Raw genomic sequence first — 15,796 nt, 5'->3', positions numbered from 1 at the left:
CTTCCAATTCTATTAATATAACTATTAAAAATCGACTTACTTAGCATATGTATCAGAACATCCTGCATAGAAATATTTTAAGAAGTTTGTAACACATTTCTCTATTTGTATACATAAAAGTGTATAAACAGCAGGATTGATTTGAAATATAATATTGTAATTATCGATACGAGAACTCATAAACAAATATCAATATCATTTAATGAATTTTTATTTAGATTTTGTTGTTTGACACACGCGAATATTTCAATACTCCAATAAAACTGCATTGTGTTGCCATCTCTGAAGGAAACTATAAGTAATTTATAACACGAAAGTTTTTGACGTCAATCGACAATTTTGCTATCTTATCTGTTTTGTACTTGACATTTTCTCTTTGTAAACTTCATTTATCTTTTTTGCTCGCACTTATTTTCGTCTTCAATAAAAATACAAGATTGTATGGAATTTCCCTATATTTATTATCTTCAATATAATTTAGTTATATAATTTTCTAAAAAATTTGACAAATATTCCATAGATCTGCTTATGCCTTATTACTATATTATTTGTTTTAAATTGTTTAATTCTTTAATATCCGAATTTGGTGAAACTTATAAAAGCTTTCTAATCTTATAAAAACTTCAAAAATTATTTTTTTGATTCGGCAATGGCAATGTCAAGTAAATCTATCGCCAATATTTTTACATATTAAGAAATACACGTTATATTGAACATAACTGTAAATTGTTCTATATATCTCTATAACGGAGATTACGTATAGGAATTATTATAATTGAAGATATATATGTATATGTAAGGAACTGATTTATTACACTCTTATGAAATAAAAGGTCGTGCTCAAGCACAAGATTAGATAAATCAAGTTTCGCTTGACGAACTACATTCAAGATCTTATATATGTATTACGTTTCTTTCATTTACTCTCTCTCTAATTGAGTTCTTATTTACAGGTAATTTCAACTATATTTTTACTTATATTTGAATTATTACAAATCTATACTAATATCGCAAAAACAAACTTTTAGGTAATTTTGTATATCAATATATCGATTATGGCTACTTTAAATCCCAATGAACTTACCATAGTAAAAAGAGACCTACATGTTCCTTCTCTTGATGAAATAAAAGATGGTAATTCTTAACTGAAATGTAATCTCTATTTATAAAAAGATTTTATAATTTAATATAAATACACATATTTTTTTTAATAGTCTTAAAAGAAGGATTGATTAAAAATTTCGCGGATGTAGAAGTAGAAGTTGTTGATTGCCCAGATTTAACAAAAGAACCTTTCACACTTGCTGCACCAGGTAACTAATGTTTTAAATATTAAATATCGTTTGTATTATTTTAAATTAATATATGAAATTGAATATTTAGGATTAGGTGGCAACCCAACATTACTAGAAATTGGTGGACCAGCATTTCTTCTTCCTACTGTACAAAAAAATAAATTATATGACATCCAACAACTTTTGAATCACTTACAATACAAAGAAGATTCTTTTGTTGTTGGAGCAGGAGCTGGTCCATGGCCATATCTAAATTCCAATTGTGAGGTATAACAATTACAGTAAACTCTTAGTTATAAATTTACATATTCAATTTAATTATTTCCTAGATAAATAATTTACTTTCTTTTAGCTTATAATGAATTTAACTGTTTCACCATCCAGTGTAAAAAATGGAACTCGTATTTCATCTGTCAATACAACAAATGGAAATTGTGTGCTTCAAACATTACCTAATACTGAAACAAGACTCGCTTTATTAGCTAATTTGTTTGTTATTGGAGGAAAACCAGGTAAAGTTTTAAAAGTCCATGCTAAAAGACGTACTGGAAATAATGATTTTATTGCATCTATGCAAAAAGCAATTGCTCTGCATTATCCAAATAATCTTGTTGGTAAGAAATTCTATTATTAATAAATATACTTGTGATAGATGCAGTTAAATTTTGTATTAAATTTTTACAATTATAGGATTAGGTGGAACATTTTTAATGAAAGATGGAAAAGTTAAACAGCATGTTATGGCAGACTTCTCAAAAACTCCATTAAAGACAGAAGCACAACTTAATAACTGGTTACACTTTTATAATATGTCAACACCCCTAATAGCTGTTGGTACATTTGTCAGTTCCGAAAGTGTAAGTAAAGTTATATAAAAGTAGATGTTTTATAGTTACAGGATAAAGTATCTAAACTGCATTTTAATATTGATAATAAATGATCTAAAATCTTATTTAGTCTATTATGTGTATTGTTTCACATTATATCACGTATGAATTGTAATTTTAGGATTTAGATCTTCGTGTTCAGCATTTCCACAGCTTTTCCCATCACGGAGAGGGTGGACATTATCATATTGATACAACACCGGAAACTATTGAATACTTGGGATATTTCAACTTGGGTACTACACTTTACCGTGTAGATAAACCACTAACTGGTATTCAATTTGGAAAGGATTAATTGCTGTTATATAATTGTATATACATTTTGTCTAAAAAGTGATGCATAAATGTTTATGGTATAATAATCTTACAAACATATTTCTTTTCTAACTATATAATTCAAATTATTTGAAAGGAAAAATATATTTTTTAAATTATTTTACTATCATAATAAAAATGATCACTGAAATAAATCTATAAGGTGTATGAATGTATCTACAGGCTCCTTCAATATCATAACATACTCAATGTACAATTCATTTAACAAAAGATATAGATTCCAGTTATTTATATTAAGTTACATAATTATGAATAGATGTACTTATTTCAGTCATATTAATGAATACATTAATTTCAAAATGAAAAATGTCTTTAAATAAATGTAAAGAGAACCATATTTTTATAACAAATTTGATCTTATAATTAACATTTTTTACTGTTTTACATACAGACGAATTTCAATTCGATCGTTACATTTTCCAAATCTTCCTACCAGCATTAATCTGTAATAAGCTGTTTGACGTGCAAAGCTGTATGTTAATTTTATCAGACAGCAGCTGTATTAGCGGTAAACGGTAGTATACCGCAAATGTCTCGTTCAGTATAATCGTGTATTGTAGCTGTAAAATAGCCAAAGAATGAAGTTCAGCATTGAATCTACTGCTTCTTATAACAGTATACATCCAGAATATCATTACACTGAACAATTCGCCAATAATGCTGAAACGTATCAAGAGGGTACCAAATGGTATGGAGTATTTTTGGCATTTTTATCAGGTACATTTTTTACAATTAGTTCTGCATTAGTCAAAGCAGTAGAAAACGTACATCCTATGGTATTACTGGCTATCAGATCTATTCTACAAATGTTAGTTATGGCTACTGTAGCACTTAAAGTTTCCAAAAGTCTTTTTGGACCCAAAGGGCAAAGAATGCTCTTACATTTGCAAGTATGTTAACTATAAAATTAATAATAGTTATATAATATTCTATAAAATAATAAATAAAAATAATCTAATAAAGTATATCATCTTTTCTTAGGGAATAGTAGGTGGTGCAACTTTATCATTATTATATTATAGTTTTCGAAAATTACCTATAGGAGATGCTACAACAATCATATTTAGTTCTCCAGTGATTGTTATTGCACTATCTTTCATTTTGTTAAAAGAACCTTGTGGAATATTACGTGTGATAGTTATGTGTGCACTCTTTGCAGGTGTTGTTTTTGTATCTAAACCACCATTTCTATTTCAGGTAAAAGAACAACATTTTTTATGCTTCTGTAAATAAATAATTTGATATAAAGTATTTCTTTTTTAGACATATAGAGCTGAATCGTACAATGTGATGGGATATGTATGTGCTATCTTAGCGACCCTGTTTACAGCTCTTAACATAGTTATTATGAGGAAGTGTTCGAAAATCCATTATTCAACAATAATCTTCAACCTATCTTGGTATTCACTCATTACAGCGATATTTTTCTTCTTCCTTGTGTCAGATAATCACGAACAAAAATCAAAGTTGCCACATGATTGGATTACCTGGAGTAAAATATTGTTAGTAGCACTAACTGGATTATCAGGTCAAATTTTAGTAACTAATGCATTAAAGATAGAAGGTGCTGGAAAAGTATCAGTGACTAGATCTTTAGATATTATTTTAGCTTATATTGTACAAATATATTTTTTTGGAGATCAGCCTACATCAACCAGTATCATTGGAGCATTTCTAATCATAGTCTCTGTTATATGTATGGGATTTGAGAAAGAAATTTATAATGTTTGTGATTTTATTCCCTAATTAAAGATACAGTACCTTAAATTATATACCTGCTCTTAGCATAAACATAGATAATATTATACATATTTTTATGAATGGTGAAAACATTGTTGTTATACTATTATTACGATTTCCATAATATAAAGTTTTAAGACTTTATACAGTATAATATTAAATTATATATAACTACCATTCATTTACATAATATTTTCAACCGCATTAATTTGTATATTTTGTATAAGTTTTAATTCAAAATAAAAACAAAAGCAGCAAGTATTTGATAGTGTAACTTAAACTGATTCTATCGAATCTGTACCATTTTTTTTAAACTTGTCACTAGATAGAAATGACACAACTTTAAAGTATACAAATGAATACATATTTACAATTGTACACACATCATTACTATATGTACTTCGAATTATCCGTGACTTTGTGCGGACGTAATTAATTATATCTTTATAATTATTGACGCGGTTTATTAAAAAAAAAATATATATATAACTACGATTAACAACACCATACCATATCCAAGATAATAGTATGTACACTTTCTTTCTGTAGCTACTTTATCTCTGATAGATACAAACAATTCTATCGAGAAAATGCTAATTTAGAGCTTATAGATCTATACATATTCTTAGATCTTATATAGTTTACAACTTAAGTAATACATATACGAATTTTTCAGCAACTGTTTAAGATTTTATCATGCAACATAGTATTGTATGCTACACTATTTATTTTAGATTAATTATCGGTAGAAAGAAGCCACGGATACTTACATGCAATCAATCTTCTTATAGTTGAAAAAACAAAAAACTTATGTACATGTTCTTGTCTGTACCACTTTTTAAACATTTTATTTCGAAATTTCATCCAATTCGCATTTCTTTGCAATTATTGCCACCTGCACTAGCTGCTCTATGCACGCGTTAACTAAATCAATTTTCGAATCTTTTGTGTTATGCTTAAATAATATTAAAGCTACCGTTAAACGGGAATGTAATTATGTGTAATATTGAAATAAGAATTATTTATACATAATATATCAACCTTTGTCTGAGATTTTTGATGTTTTTTTATGTAAATTTATATTTACATAGTTCTTATCCAAAAGTTGTAACTTTACATTGGTCACATATGAATTTTTCTAAATTTATAAGACATCTCTAAATGTCTTATATCATAATTTCGAAACAGTACGAAGTCTAGCTTGTATTCTGTGAATTTAAATGTGAATTTAATTGTTTCTTTAGCATTACATCATTAATATAATTACATATACTACTAAAAAAATTAATCACTATTCAAGTATGTACACAACATACAAAATATGATGCTGTCCCATGAATATAATTATTAAACGCATTCTCTATTACTTGAATGTTTCTCTGAAAAGTGTCTTTTTTCCTTAAACAATATTACCAATATCTTTTAATTTACTTGTTGAATTTTTTCAAATAATTTCGTTTATATATAAAAATATAGAAACAAATGAATAGTGGGCATTGTGCACCATTTCTATAAAGACAGATAAAAATATCAAATAATAATATATATATGTATATACACACGTTGTTTTGCAAAATGTTACAAATGGTATCAGAATTTTCATTATATTCTTCATTATATTCAAAATATCTCTTAGTTATAAAAATAGAGCACACACTGGTTTTGATTGATTGCCTCATATAATGCCATTGAAATACAATTAATTTAACTTTGGAATACATATATATATATATATATATATATATATATGTATATATATATACAATCACGCATATACACATATATCACCTCGAAGCTAAGAAAGATATTACAAAAGTCTACAGTATCTTGGATTAAATATAATAAAATTATTGTATGTTACTTTATACAAGAAAATATATATATATTTTAAATAATTTTTAAAACATAATATTCAATTATACGACCTTGCAGACTTTAAACAATTTGGAACATTAATTAGATGTTTTTTATTATTTAATATAATATTAGATATTAGTTAGTAAAATATAAAACATCTGCAAAGCAATAAAAATCTTGAATATCTGTAACATGTAATTTAGTAAACAGCAAATATTATTTTATATAAAATAATTTCAAATTTAATTTAATACAACTTTTTGAGATGAAATATGTTTCTTATTAATAAAAATTGTATTCAGAGTATTTGAACAGAAAAAATGACAAGAGATAATTAAAAATTAATTGAACTATTTTTATCTGAAAATAAATAAAATTATTAAATCTCTTTAGTAATAATTAGAAAGAAAACTTTAGTATCTGTGTATAATTATTTATTTTTATGGAACAAAAATGCGATGTTGCGAAAGCTACTTGTCAATATATCTAAAATATTTGTACGATAGTATATACACTATCTCCAATACTCAAATCTTTACTCTGTAACATTAAACTTTTATGAGCTTATAGTAATATGTAAATTTATATTAACCAAAACAAAATATAATTCTGCTTTTTCCTCTATGGTACTGTTTAATGTAATGCTATAATAGCATTCATCAGTTATAATAACATCATCAGCTATAAATAATATACAATTGATGGATGATATCACATCTAATGAAATAGATATTTTCAACATGTAACATAAGTAAATAAATAAGATAATAGATACACTAGAATTTTGCCCTTCTTTTAAGTTTGAAATTCATATTTGATTCTGCATATTATACCAGCACTTAAATTAAAATAATTTGGGAGCTTATAACATTTAAGTTTTAATGTTTCCTTTTTCATCAAATTCTACACATGTTTCATATAATTACATATAATGCCAAATGTATTAAAATGGTTTTCTAATTTAAAAAAGCCATTCAGATATGTTAGTATAAACAAAGTATACCATAAAAATAATTATATTTTTACTATGAATACTATTAAACAGTAACAATGCATTCGTGTTTCTTGTGTCACAAAATGCTCCAAAATATGAAAATTAATTTGTACAAATATGTTTCCATTGCAACTTGTGAAAAGTATGTATATTATTACATGTTACAATGTTACAGGTATTTAATTCAAGACAAATTTATAAGTATAATCTCTTTTTTCTTCAAATATGAATCAAATAGTTAATAGCTAATTTTCCAATTATGCTATGTTGATTTCTACTTATTGTTATAAGTAAAAAATTAACGAAAAACAATCTGGGTTCAGATGGTAATATTGCATACAAATTGTTTATCATAATACTTCAATGCATTGGCTGTCATGTATCCAATTACTTAGGAGCTAAAAGCAAAGTACGGAGTAGATTTAATTCATATAAACGAATAATATATATTATAAAATACACTCGCATTAATATTTAGAATATTTTAATATTTTATGTACACAGCGTGCCATTATTTCATTTTTTGTTAAATTTCATTATAAAATTGTGGATTGTAAAAGAATGGTCTAAGATTTCAATCCTTTGACAGGGGTAGGTGACTTTGTAAATTGTAAACATATAAAATATTTATAACATTACTCATTGTATCATGATTCAATATGAATTTTGAGCCAAACAGCTTTGTTAAAGAGAAACACGAATAGTATAAAAAGGATATAATAATAATGTTAATTGAAAACGATTATGTTTGAAAGTTTCTGCATACCATACATAGAATGACGTAATAAACTAAAGACAGCATCAACTTTTAAAATATATGTTAAACACAAACATCTGGTGCACTTCATAGAGCAACGAGTAGAGGACATTTTGGCATAATAACATAATGTCAATTGAAATAAACATATAAACTTTCATTGATCATTGTTAAAATATTGCTTAATTAATCAAATATTTTTAAAATTGAACAAATTTTGCATACCTCATTAACTTCATTGAACAAATTAAATCAAATGTGTATTGGAACATGGACCAATAATTCTGCTCGGCTGGAAAATACTGCAGAACACATTTCGCATGTATATTCTACAGCATCTGGTATTATAGTTTCTGGAATATCATCCACAGGGGCTATAACGCTATGAACAGCCAACATTCTTTGAGGTGTTGACTCAACTTTTACACTAAGTTTTACATTTCCAGTACCCACATCTTCGGTATTATTTGCTTCACCTACATCAGGAAGTATATTTTCTTCCTCGGTAGTAACACTTGCCTCGAATGCGACTTCTAAATTACTTCCATCCACTGAATGATCCATTAATCTGTCTGAATCCGTATTTTCTGTATTATTATTATTTTGTATTTCCTCATGGTCAATATCTATTGGTTCTTGCTTAATTACATCTTTCTGTTTTTTAATTTTTCTCAAGACACCTGATTTTTTTCTAGGTGTTGACTCCATTTTTTCATTATTAATAGCAAGAATATTGCCATTATTATTTCTGTGATTATTATTTGACGTTTTTTGTAAGTTTGGTTCTATTTTTATATTGGTTAATGGCGATTGATGATGTATTGGTGTTGGAGGTAATAAAGTTTCTTCCTTTTGTTTTGGGAATGTTGCAGGTGTTGGTTGAAGTTTCCCTTCAATGTGATAACTAACGTTTTTTGTTCTTGGTCTGTTCCTTTCCCCGCCCGGGAAAACACCTAACTTATGCTCTTGTGGCATCATTTTAGGTGTCCTTGTTACCATTGTTTTAGTTTTCTGTCCTTTTTTAACTCCATCACCACCAATTTCTACAGGCACTCTTGTTTTTTGGGTATGAATCATTTTTGGTCTACCAGGTTGACATGAAGCTTCAGCTTCACTTTTTTTTTCTTCTTTCCTAAGCTTCTTCTTAGAAAGCTTCGATTTTCCAGGATTTAACTTTGAATTGCTGACGATTGAATTTATATTTTGTAAAGAGTTTTCAAAACTTTTAAGAACATTCTGATAACCTTCTTCAACGTTCGATCGATGTTGCTTATTTTTTCTTCCAAGCTTTCTTTTTGTATTATCATCTGAATCAGAACCTCCTTCCATATCATACTGCTCAGTCATACGCAACATCGTGTTGGTTTCATGTGTTTTTAATTTACGTCTTCTTTTATATTTACGTGGTCCAGTTTGTGGCTGACGTCTTAATGCGGTATTATCATCACAATGTTGCACAATATGAGCAACTATTTCTTCCGATGTTCCATATGCATCACCACATACTTTACATAAGTATGGTGTAATACTACCTACACATTTTGGATCGGGACCTGAATGATGAGCACGAACGTGTTCTCTAAGAACAACCTAAGGTAATAAAAAAGAAGTAATAAAAAATTAAGATATAATGTATTTAAATGGAATAGTAAAGTATATTTTAATTAAGCTGCCTTACTCTTTGATTAAAAGCACGTGGACAAATTGCGCATCCATATGGCTTTTCTCCTGTATGGATACGTTCATGTTTTCTTAAAGTTCCGCCATCAGCAAATGCTTTCCAACAAAATCTACAACCATATGGTCTTTCTCCAGTGTGAATACGAATATGAATTTGTTGTGAACTACGACTACCAAATGTTTTTCCACATTCTCGGCATGGGAAAGAACGACCACCTAGATCTTTATTATGTGAATGACGGTGGCTAACCAAAGCTCTACCGTCAGGGAACTCTTCTCCACACTCATCACAAGCTACCATCTTATTGCGATGTGATACCATATGTCTAAAACAAGATTGTAGTAAGTAAATGATTGGGGTTACAGACATATAAGAACAATTATAATAAGTACCTTCGTAATCTAGCTTTGCTATGAAAACGTTTCCCACATTTTGTACATCCAAAAGTTTTATCGACATTATGAACCCATGAATGTTTTAATAAACTGCGTTTATCTTTACACGTTTTTCCACAAAGAGTACATGTATTTGGTGGAGCATCTTGAGCATGATTTTGTCGAACATGTTCAGCAACTTCAGCATCATCACGACATCTTTCCCCACACAGTAAACATCGATGACCGGGTGATCTAGGCAGGTTAAACAATCTTTTACAGTAATATTCATTTAAATATAGAATATAAATAAATTTAAAATAATATAAATTTTCAAAAATATTATTATCCTACAGACCCAAATTTTAATTAAAAAGAAATCTTAGTTAAATAGTACCTAGCATGAAGTTCAGCATGTGCTAACAATGCCAAAGCTTCTTCAAACCATTCACCACAAACATTACAAACATGAAGTCGACTTGGACCTTCCATCATATCAGCAGCCTCCTGTTTGACATGAATCCTAATGCAATCAACATTAAAATTAATATCACATTGTAATTAATTTTCTTGCAAATTGGTCAAGCATTGAGACAAAATGCATTTTTAGCTAATATATGTAATCTTAATAAATAAATATAGTTTGTCCACTAGCATAAAGTTATCTTACTTTTGATGGCGTTTAAGTAAATCCAAACGATGAAAAGGAACACCACAAGTATTACAATAGAATTCCCCAAATCTTTCATCTCCTGTATATGTGGCATCATTATCATATTCCTCTGTATCAGATTGTACTGTACCACCATGTTTGATACGAACATGTTCCCTTAAACTATTAACATCCCAAAACATATCACCACAAGATGTACATTCAAATGGACTATCACCACCATGTATGCGTGCATGAGAAGCAAGTGCTTTTTCCCTTGCAAAACCAACACCACAATACTGACACACATATGGTTTTGTTGGATCAGTTATAGGCCACCGTGGTGTTTGAACTTCGTTTGATACAGGTGACATCTGTTCAGTCCATCTTGAGCTTGAAGCATAGTTACTACTGCGCGCAGAATTTCTACTAGTCATTTCCTCCAAAAGGCGCATATCTTCATCAACATAATCATAAGATTTACTGACGTACTTGCCCATTTCCATTTTATTATCTTCCATATTGCGTTTTGAAATAGAATTGTTTTTGCGTTTTCTTGGTACGCTTGATTGTACCTTTTTACGTCTACCTTTAGTAGATTCCTCTTCTTCTGGTGCCAATGAATCATCATCGTTTAAATCATCCTCTAAACCATCTCGTGGTGGTGCATAAGCATGAATCTTTAAATGATTCATAAGATCACATTTTCTTGCATAACGTGCTCCACATAAATTACAACCATGAGGTCGATCTGTTTGATGTGTTACCATATGATTCATTAAGTTTGCTTTCTTTCTAAACCTCCTGCTACAGAAATCACATGGATAAGGTCTGCTATTTGTATATGAATCTTGATCAATTGGCAATGGTATCTCCATATCATCATATTCCAATAAATTTTCATGAGATACTTTTACTTCTGATATCTCAACTCTTCAAAATATAAAATTAATTAATTATTCAATTTATTAAATTTAACTTAAAAAGATATTTTATTTAAACTTACCCATCTTCTGGACCAGATCTATCCCAATTATCTGCAATTACTTCTTCTGTAACCTGTATGTTTAAATAATCATGACCTTGATCTTGTGGAACTATGTAAATAGATTCCATGTCGTTGGATTGTGGTACCATTAATATTTCTGGCCCTGTCGTAGAAGTAACATTGGGAACTGACTCTACTGTTTCTTCTATTGTAACTTCTTCGCAAGCTCCTATCACTTCCTCTTCTGCTCCAACAAGTTGTGCTTCTAAACCACATATTACCTCTTCGTGAATAACATTTCCCACCTCCTCCACCCACTGTAGTGTTAAGTCTCCAGCAACATCCATTTTGTTATAATCTAAACTTATTTGATCACTGAAATCACTAAAATATAAGAATTACTCTTAATCTTAAAGTTGTATAGTGATCATTTTAATTTCTTTTATTTCATTACTTTGATATGTTATTTATATAATATCTATATATCATCTACCAGTATATACATAATACACAGAACATATAAATACATAAACATCAAAAATATATTATATGAGGTTAAATATTGACACAATTAATTTAAATCTAAAGAGATATGGTTCAAATTCAAAAGAACAAAACCTTCTTTTTAATAGATGATTATCTACTTAATTTTTAAGTAAAAATAAAACATTGTGAATTAAAGAATTGTTTTCACAGAAAGTCTTCTATCTATAATAGCTATCTTTGTAGTAAGAAAATAATTACTTTCATTCATTAATTATAAATTGTTAACGAAAGATTCCTCTTTATACATTTCCTATTGAAAATGAATTAAATTTATTTAATAATATATAATATTAAATAACATAAGGTGCAATGTTGAAAGTTGTGTGTGAAACTAACTTAGAAGATACAGTAAGAGACATTCAAAATTATTTATCAATTATGGATTTAAGATTTTCTAAGAGCGTTTTCACTAAACTTTTTAAACAACGAATATTTAAAATGTTGACATCTAAGGTTATATTATATAGGTTATGACTTTAGAGGTTATAAGAAGCATTTCGAAATAGAAAATTGTTTTACGCGAATGAACCAATTGATAGAAGTGCCAAATAGATGGGTAATGAAAAACAATGGGTGGCCGATAGGGTAACAGTATTTTACATATGATCAAAGCAGTAGCCATAGCCTCTCTTTATTCTGAGCCTCCTTCCATCCAATTACACATTACGAACTATGCTAAAGTGGTACTTGTTCGTGCACGCGTAGAAATTTTCTGCCTCAATTCAATGTTGATAGAAATAGACGCAATCACAATAATTTACTTACTGTTAAATATCCTCTACACAGCTATTAACCTAACCAAAAATACTTTATCGAGATTAAGAACAGCGTCAACCTTCGGTTGTTTTCAATTTGGAGGGGATACGTTTAGAAATAAATTTAACAAAATGGCCGACAGATGTGACTTTGGGGAATAGCCAACTATAGATAAGAAATCTGCGCAAAACCTTTCACATTTGCATAGTACTTGCTTGTAACAGGTAATTAATCGTGTAGTGTACATTATATACATAAGCATCCATAAAAATTATTGCTATACAATATATAACTTTTATTTCTAACTTGTGGATTTAGAATCATAAACTAAACGCGCGATATGTAAAATGTAAGTTCACAACTTTTCATTGGTGTATGCTATGCTTGCACAATGTAAATGCGCCATTCCATATAACTGAAACATGATTTGTCACTTACGGATCTATTCATTATTGAGTTTCATGACTAAAATCCGTTAAATTCTAAGAAATTTGAATTTGTTTATATACATTATCTTTACATTTGTATTTTATTTATGTTTATAGTGTAATTGTTAAAAGCATTTAATTATTGCACTACATTATGTGAAGTAAGAATGGATAAAATAAGTAAAAAGCAACTTGTGGTATAAATTATAATGTGAAAGATATAATATTTTGATACGTTAATACTCAATTAAGAATTAAAAATAATGCCTATTACATCTAGTTCAACAGTGGGTGTAAATTAAATTTTGTAATATATAAAGAATCTACATAAATGATATACATGATTACATATTTTCCTTCAGGGTAAATCCAAAGTTAAGCGACCACAGTCAAAAAGGATGACAGAATATTCAACATGTTCAAAATTACTATCAAACAGCGTACATAAAAAAGGTAATTTCGCTATAATATAATTTTCGTACATAAATCAAATAGTCTTACTAATTAAGTTTTCATTTCATAGACTATGAAAGACCTCAACCAATTAAAATTGCACAATTGCTTCGTCTACCCGAAAATGTAAAAGGCATTCCTCAAGACAGTGGTACATATATATATTTTGTCCTTAATCTTTTTTATGTAAGTGTTATATATTCATAAAAATAAACGAATTTCAGTACGTAAAAGAACACAACCAGAAAGATTGGGTGCACTTTCAAACAAAAAAAATATAAGGGCAAATGTGGAACAAAGTGGTTAGTATATATTAGTATCTTTAATTAAATATTTATAATAACATATAATTTTATTTTTGTTAGGTATTCAAATTGAATCCTGTAAAAAGCATGTACGTAGATTTCTTAATTTTAATGGTACTCCTATTAATGCTACAAAAAATAACAATGAAAATAAAACTCAACCAGATAAATCTGAGCAGTTTCATCATAAGATTTCTAAACCAATAAAGAAAAGAAGTTTATTACTACCACCAAATGCTATAAAAGATAAATATTTAGAAAAATGTAATGTGAACATAACTAGGCAGTCAACAATATATGAAATATCAAGAGAAATAGATGAAATAAATACTGACTCTAAAAATGAAAATAAAATCACGAGTGAATCCTTAGCTGTTAATATTAATTCTGCAGTACCATCTAAGAATAGGCAAATATATAATGAACAGAAAATTGTTCAATGTTCTAATAATTCAAAACCAAATCCTATTGATATAAATCGTGTACAACTTTTGGAAACATTACATGTAGCATTAAAATCCTCTCAACAAATAATAACAAATAATGAGAATCAGGTGTTTACACAAAATAATTCAATACATGAGAAATTTATTCCAAACAAGAGTGCTTTAAAATGTGACATATCATCAAAACCAAAAGAAACAGATAACTGTATTCAAAATTTATATAATGATATTGAAGATATAAAATTAGTGGCTTCTGGAAATTGTACAAATGTGGAATCACCTGAGGTGATCTGTATAAATAAAGATAAAATTATTCGATTGGAACATGACTTAAAAGATTTATTAAAAGAAACAGAGGAAAGGATACCTAAATTAAGATCACTATTAACACATGTCACAGAATTACTTGTAAAAGATAGAGATATTACTTCTGATACTGAGAATAGAAGTAATAAAATGATGGACAAAGGAGTGCAAGTAGAAACTTGTTGCAAATCAGTACAATATTCAGAAGAACAGTTGAAGACACCTATTACACATATACCACAAATTACAGTAATAAACAAAAAGGATTCAAATGAAAGTAAGTCAACTGGAAATGATGAAAATAAAGAAAATGACAGAGGTTTCAATATAAGAAGAATGTCTGATACTGCAGTAGCAGATGGAAGTTTTCTAGAATTAGAAAATCAACTTAATATTATGCACGCAAAACCTATTCAGAATTACTTATCTAAACCAAAGACTCCTAAAAGTCTAAAAAAATGTAAGCTGAATCGATCACTCAGAGAATATATGGCTTTAAAGTCAAATATAAATTTTTTAGAAACTCCAGATAGTAAAAAGTTCAAATCATTATGTCAAGTAGATAGCATAGATAAATCTGTTAATGTAACATATATATCAAATAAACTGCTCACGGATCTTCAGAATTTATACTCTGAATCACCAGATTCTTAAATATGAATTTCTTTACATAATGATATTGAATTGAAAGATATTGATAAATATATGTATTTAATTTATATACAAACGCTATACAATAATCTAATATATTATATGTAGTACAATTATGATTAGTAATGTAAGTTTTATAATTGTGTATGTGTATGTTAATGTGTGCATGTTTAAATTTTAATGAAAAAATTGTTCCAAATTTACATAAAAAATTTAAATATAAAATAAATATATGTATATTTTTTATTAAATAGAAATTAATAAATACATTTTCGTGTATTTATTAAAATACCAATTTTAACAAGAAAATTGAAGTTATCATTCAAATTTAACTTCATAGATTT

At 27.9% G+C, this 15,796-nt stretch overlaps 4 protein-coding genes across 8 annotated transcripts; 3 read left to right on the top strand and 1 right to left on the bottom strand.

The window, feature by feature from the left end:
* Window positions 1-478: 478 nt before the first annotated feature.
* On the top strand, window positions 479-2,652 carry LOC100643360 (ester hydrolase C11orf54 homolog). Of its 2 annotated transcripts, none has more exons than XM_048405917.1 (7): window positions 479-953; window positions 1,029-1,134; window positions 1,215-1,313; window positions 1,384-1,562; window positions 1,648-1,807; window positions 1,992-2,152; window positions 2,304-2,652. In XM_048405917.1, exons 2-7 carry the CDS (start codon window positions 1,056-1,058, stop codon window positions 2,475-2,477), a joined length of 852 nt encoding a protein of 283 aa, XP_048261874.1. In that variant the 5' UTR covers window positions 479-953; window positions 1,029-1,055; the 3' UTR covers window positions 2,478-2,652. The 2 variants fall into 2 exon arrangements, with proteins under 2 accessions (XP_048261874.1, XP_003395499.1); XM_003395451.4 differs by having other exon boundaries at window positions 503-953; window positions 1,648-1,909; window positions 1,986-2,152.
* A 201-nt stretch (window positions 2,653-2,853) lies between these two features.
* On the bottom strand, window positions 2,854-13,035 carry LOC100651001 (zinc finger protein 91). 3 transcript variants are annotated; one of them, XM_048405905.1, is made up of 8 exons: window positions 12,873-13,035; window positions 11,580-11,945; window positions 10,592-11,506; window positions 10,319-10,444; window positions 9,940-10,176; window positions 9,545-9,872; window positions 8,386-9,456; window positions 2,854-4,005 (listed from the first exon to the last, which is right to left on the bottom strand). In XM_048405905.1, the coding sequence occupies exons 2-8, from the start codon at window positions 11,906-11,908 to the stop codon at window positions 3,967-3,969; spliced, it is 3,045 nt and encodes a 1,014-aa protein (XP_048261862.1). In that variant the 5' UTR covers window positions 11,909-11,945; window positions 12,873-13,035; the 3' UTR covers window positions 2,854-3,966. The 3 variants fall into 3 exon arrangements, with proteins under 3 accessions (XP_048261862.1, XP_012163958.2, XP_048261861.1); XM_012308568.3 differs by having other exon boundaries at window positions 8,092-9,456; window positions 12,873-13,034; XM_048405904.1 differs by lacking the exons at window positions 2,854-4,005; window positions 12,873-13,035 and adding an exon at window positions 12,708-12,830 and having other exon boundaries at window positions 5,406-9,456.
* Window positions 3,097-4,463, top strand: LOC100645120 (solute carrier family 35 member G1). Its single transcript, XM_003395467.3, has 3 exons — window positions 3,097-3,408; window positions 3,500-3,715; window positions 3,782-4,463. Exons 1-3 carry the CDS (start codon window positions 3,097-3,099, stop codon window positions 4,262-4,264), a joined length of 1,011 nt encoding a protein of 336 aa, XP_003395515.1. The 3' UTR covers window positions 4,265-4,463.
* Window positions 12,997-15,647, top strand: LOC105665735. Of its 2 annotated transcripts, none has more exons than XM_020863213.2 (5): window positions 12,997-13,087; window positions 13,654-13,744; window positions 13,815-13,895; window positions 13,969-14,046; window positions 14,110-15,647. In XM_020863213.2, exons 2-5 carry the CDS (start codon window positions 13,690-13,692, stop codon window positions 15,453-15,455), a joined length of 1,560 nt encoding a protein of 519 aa, XP_020718872.2. In that variant the 5' UTR covers window positions 12,997-13,087; window positions 13,654-13,689; the 3' UTR covers window positions 15,456-15,647. The 2 variants fall into 2 exon arrangements, with proteins under 2 accessions (XP_020718872.2, XP_020718871.2); XM_020863212.2 differs by lacking the exon at window positions 12,997-13,087 and adding an exon at window positions 13,320-13,578 and having other exon boundaries at window positions 14,110-15,646.
* Window positions 15,648-15,796: the final 149 nt, after the last annotated feature.

The sequence above is a fragment of the Bombus terrestris genome, chromosome 5, assembly GCF_910591885.1.
Source record: "Bombus terrestris chromosome 5, iyBomTerr1.2, whole genome shotgun sequence".
In the NCBI taxonomy this organism is placed as follows: Eukaryota; Metazoa; Arthropoda; class Insecta; order Hymenoptera; family Apidae; genus Bombus; species Bombus terrestris.
This window is presented reverse-complemented; position numbering and strand designations above follow the sequence as displayed.

What these genes read in the sequence shown, in the direction of transcription:
- LOC100643360 (XM_003395451.4), top strand. Translation starts at nt 1,056, where the DNA reads ATGGCTACTTTAAATCCCAATGAACTTACCATAGTAAAAAGAGACCTA. An exon ending in TCTTGATGAAATAAAAGATG is followed by an intron (nt 1,135 to 1,214) that starts GTAATTCTTAAC and finishes TTTTTTTAATAG; the next exon opens with TCTTAAAAGAAGGATTGATT. An exon ending in TTATCCAAATAATCTTGTTG is followed by an intron (nt 1,910 to 1,985) that starts GTAAGAAATTCT and finishes TTACAATTATAG; the next exon opens with GATTAGGTGGAACATTTTTA.
- LOC100645120 (XM_003395467.3), top strand. Translation starts at nt 3,097, where the DNA reads ATGAAGTTCAGCATTGAATCTACTGCTTCTTATAACAGTATACATCCA. An exon ending in GAATGCTCTTACATTTGCAA is followed by an intron (nt 3,409 to 3,499) that starts GTATGTTAACTA and finishes ATCTTTTCTTAG; the next exon opens with GGAATAGTAGGTGGTGCAAC. An exon ending in AACCACCATTTCTATTTCAG is followed by an intron (nt 3,716 to 3,781) that starts GTAAAAGAACAA and finishes TTTCTTTTTTAG; the next exon opens with ACATATAGAGCTGAATCGTA.
- LOC100651001 (XM_012308568.3), bottom strand. Translation starts at nt 11,908, where the DNA reads ATGGATGTTGCTGGAGACTTAACACTACAGTGGGTGGAGGAGGTGGGA. An exon ending in TTACTTAAACGCCATCAAAA is followed by an intron (nt 10,445 to 10,591) that starts GTAAGATAACTT and finishes TGATTGCATTAG; the next exon opens with GATTCATGTCAAACAGGAGG. An exon ending in CATGCTGAACTTCATGCTAG is followed by an intron (nt 10,177 to 10,318) that starts GTACTATTTAAC and finishes TAACCTGCCTAG; the next exon opens with ATCACCCGGTCATCGATGTT.
- LOC105665735 (XM_020863212.2), top strand. Translation starts at nt 13,555, where the DNA reads ATGCCTATTACATCTAGTTCAACA. An exon ending in AAACAGCGTACATAAAAAAG is followed by an intron (nt 13,745 to 13,814) that starts GTAATTTCGCTA and finishes TTCATTTCATAG; the next exon opens with ACTATGAAAGACCTCAACCA. An exon ending in GGCAAATGTGGAACAAAGTG is followed by an intron (nt 14,047 to 14,109) that starts GTTAGTATATAT and finishes TATTTTTGTTAG; the next exon opens with GTATTCAAATTGAATCCTGT.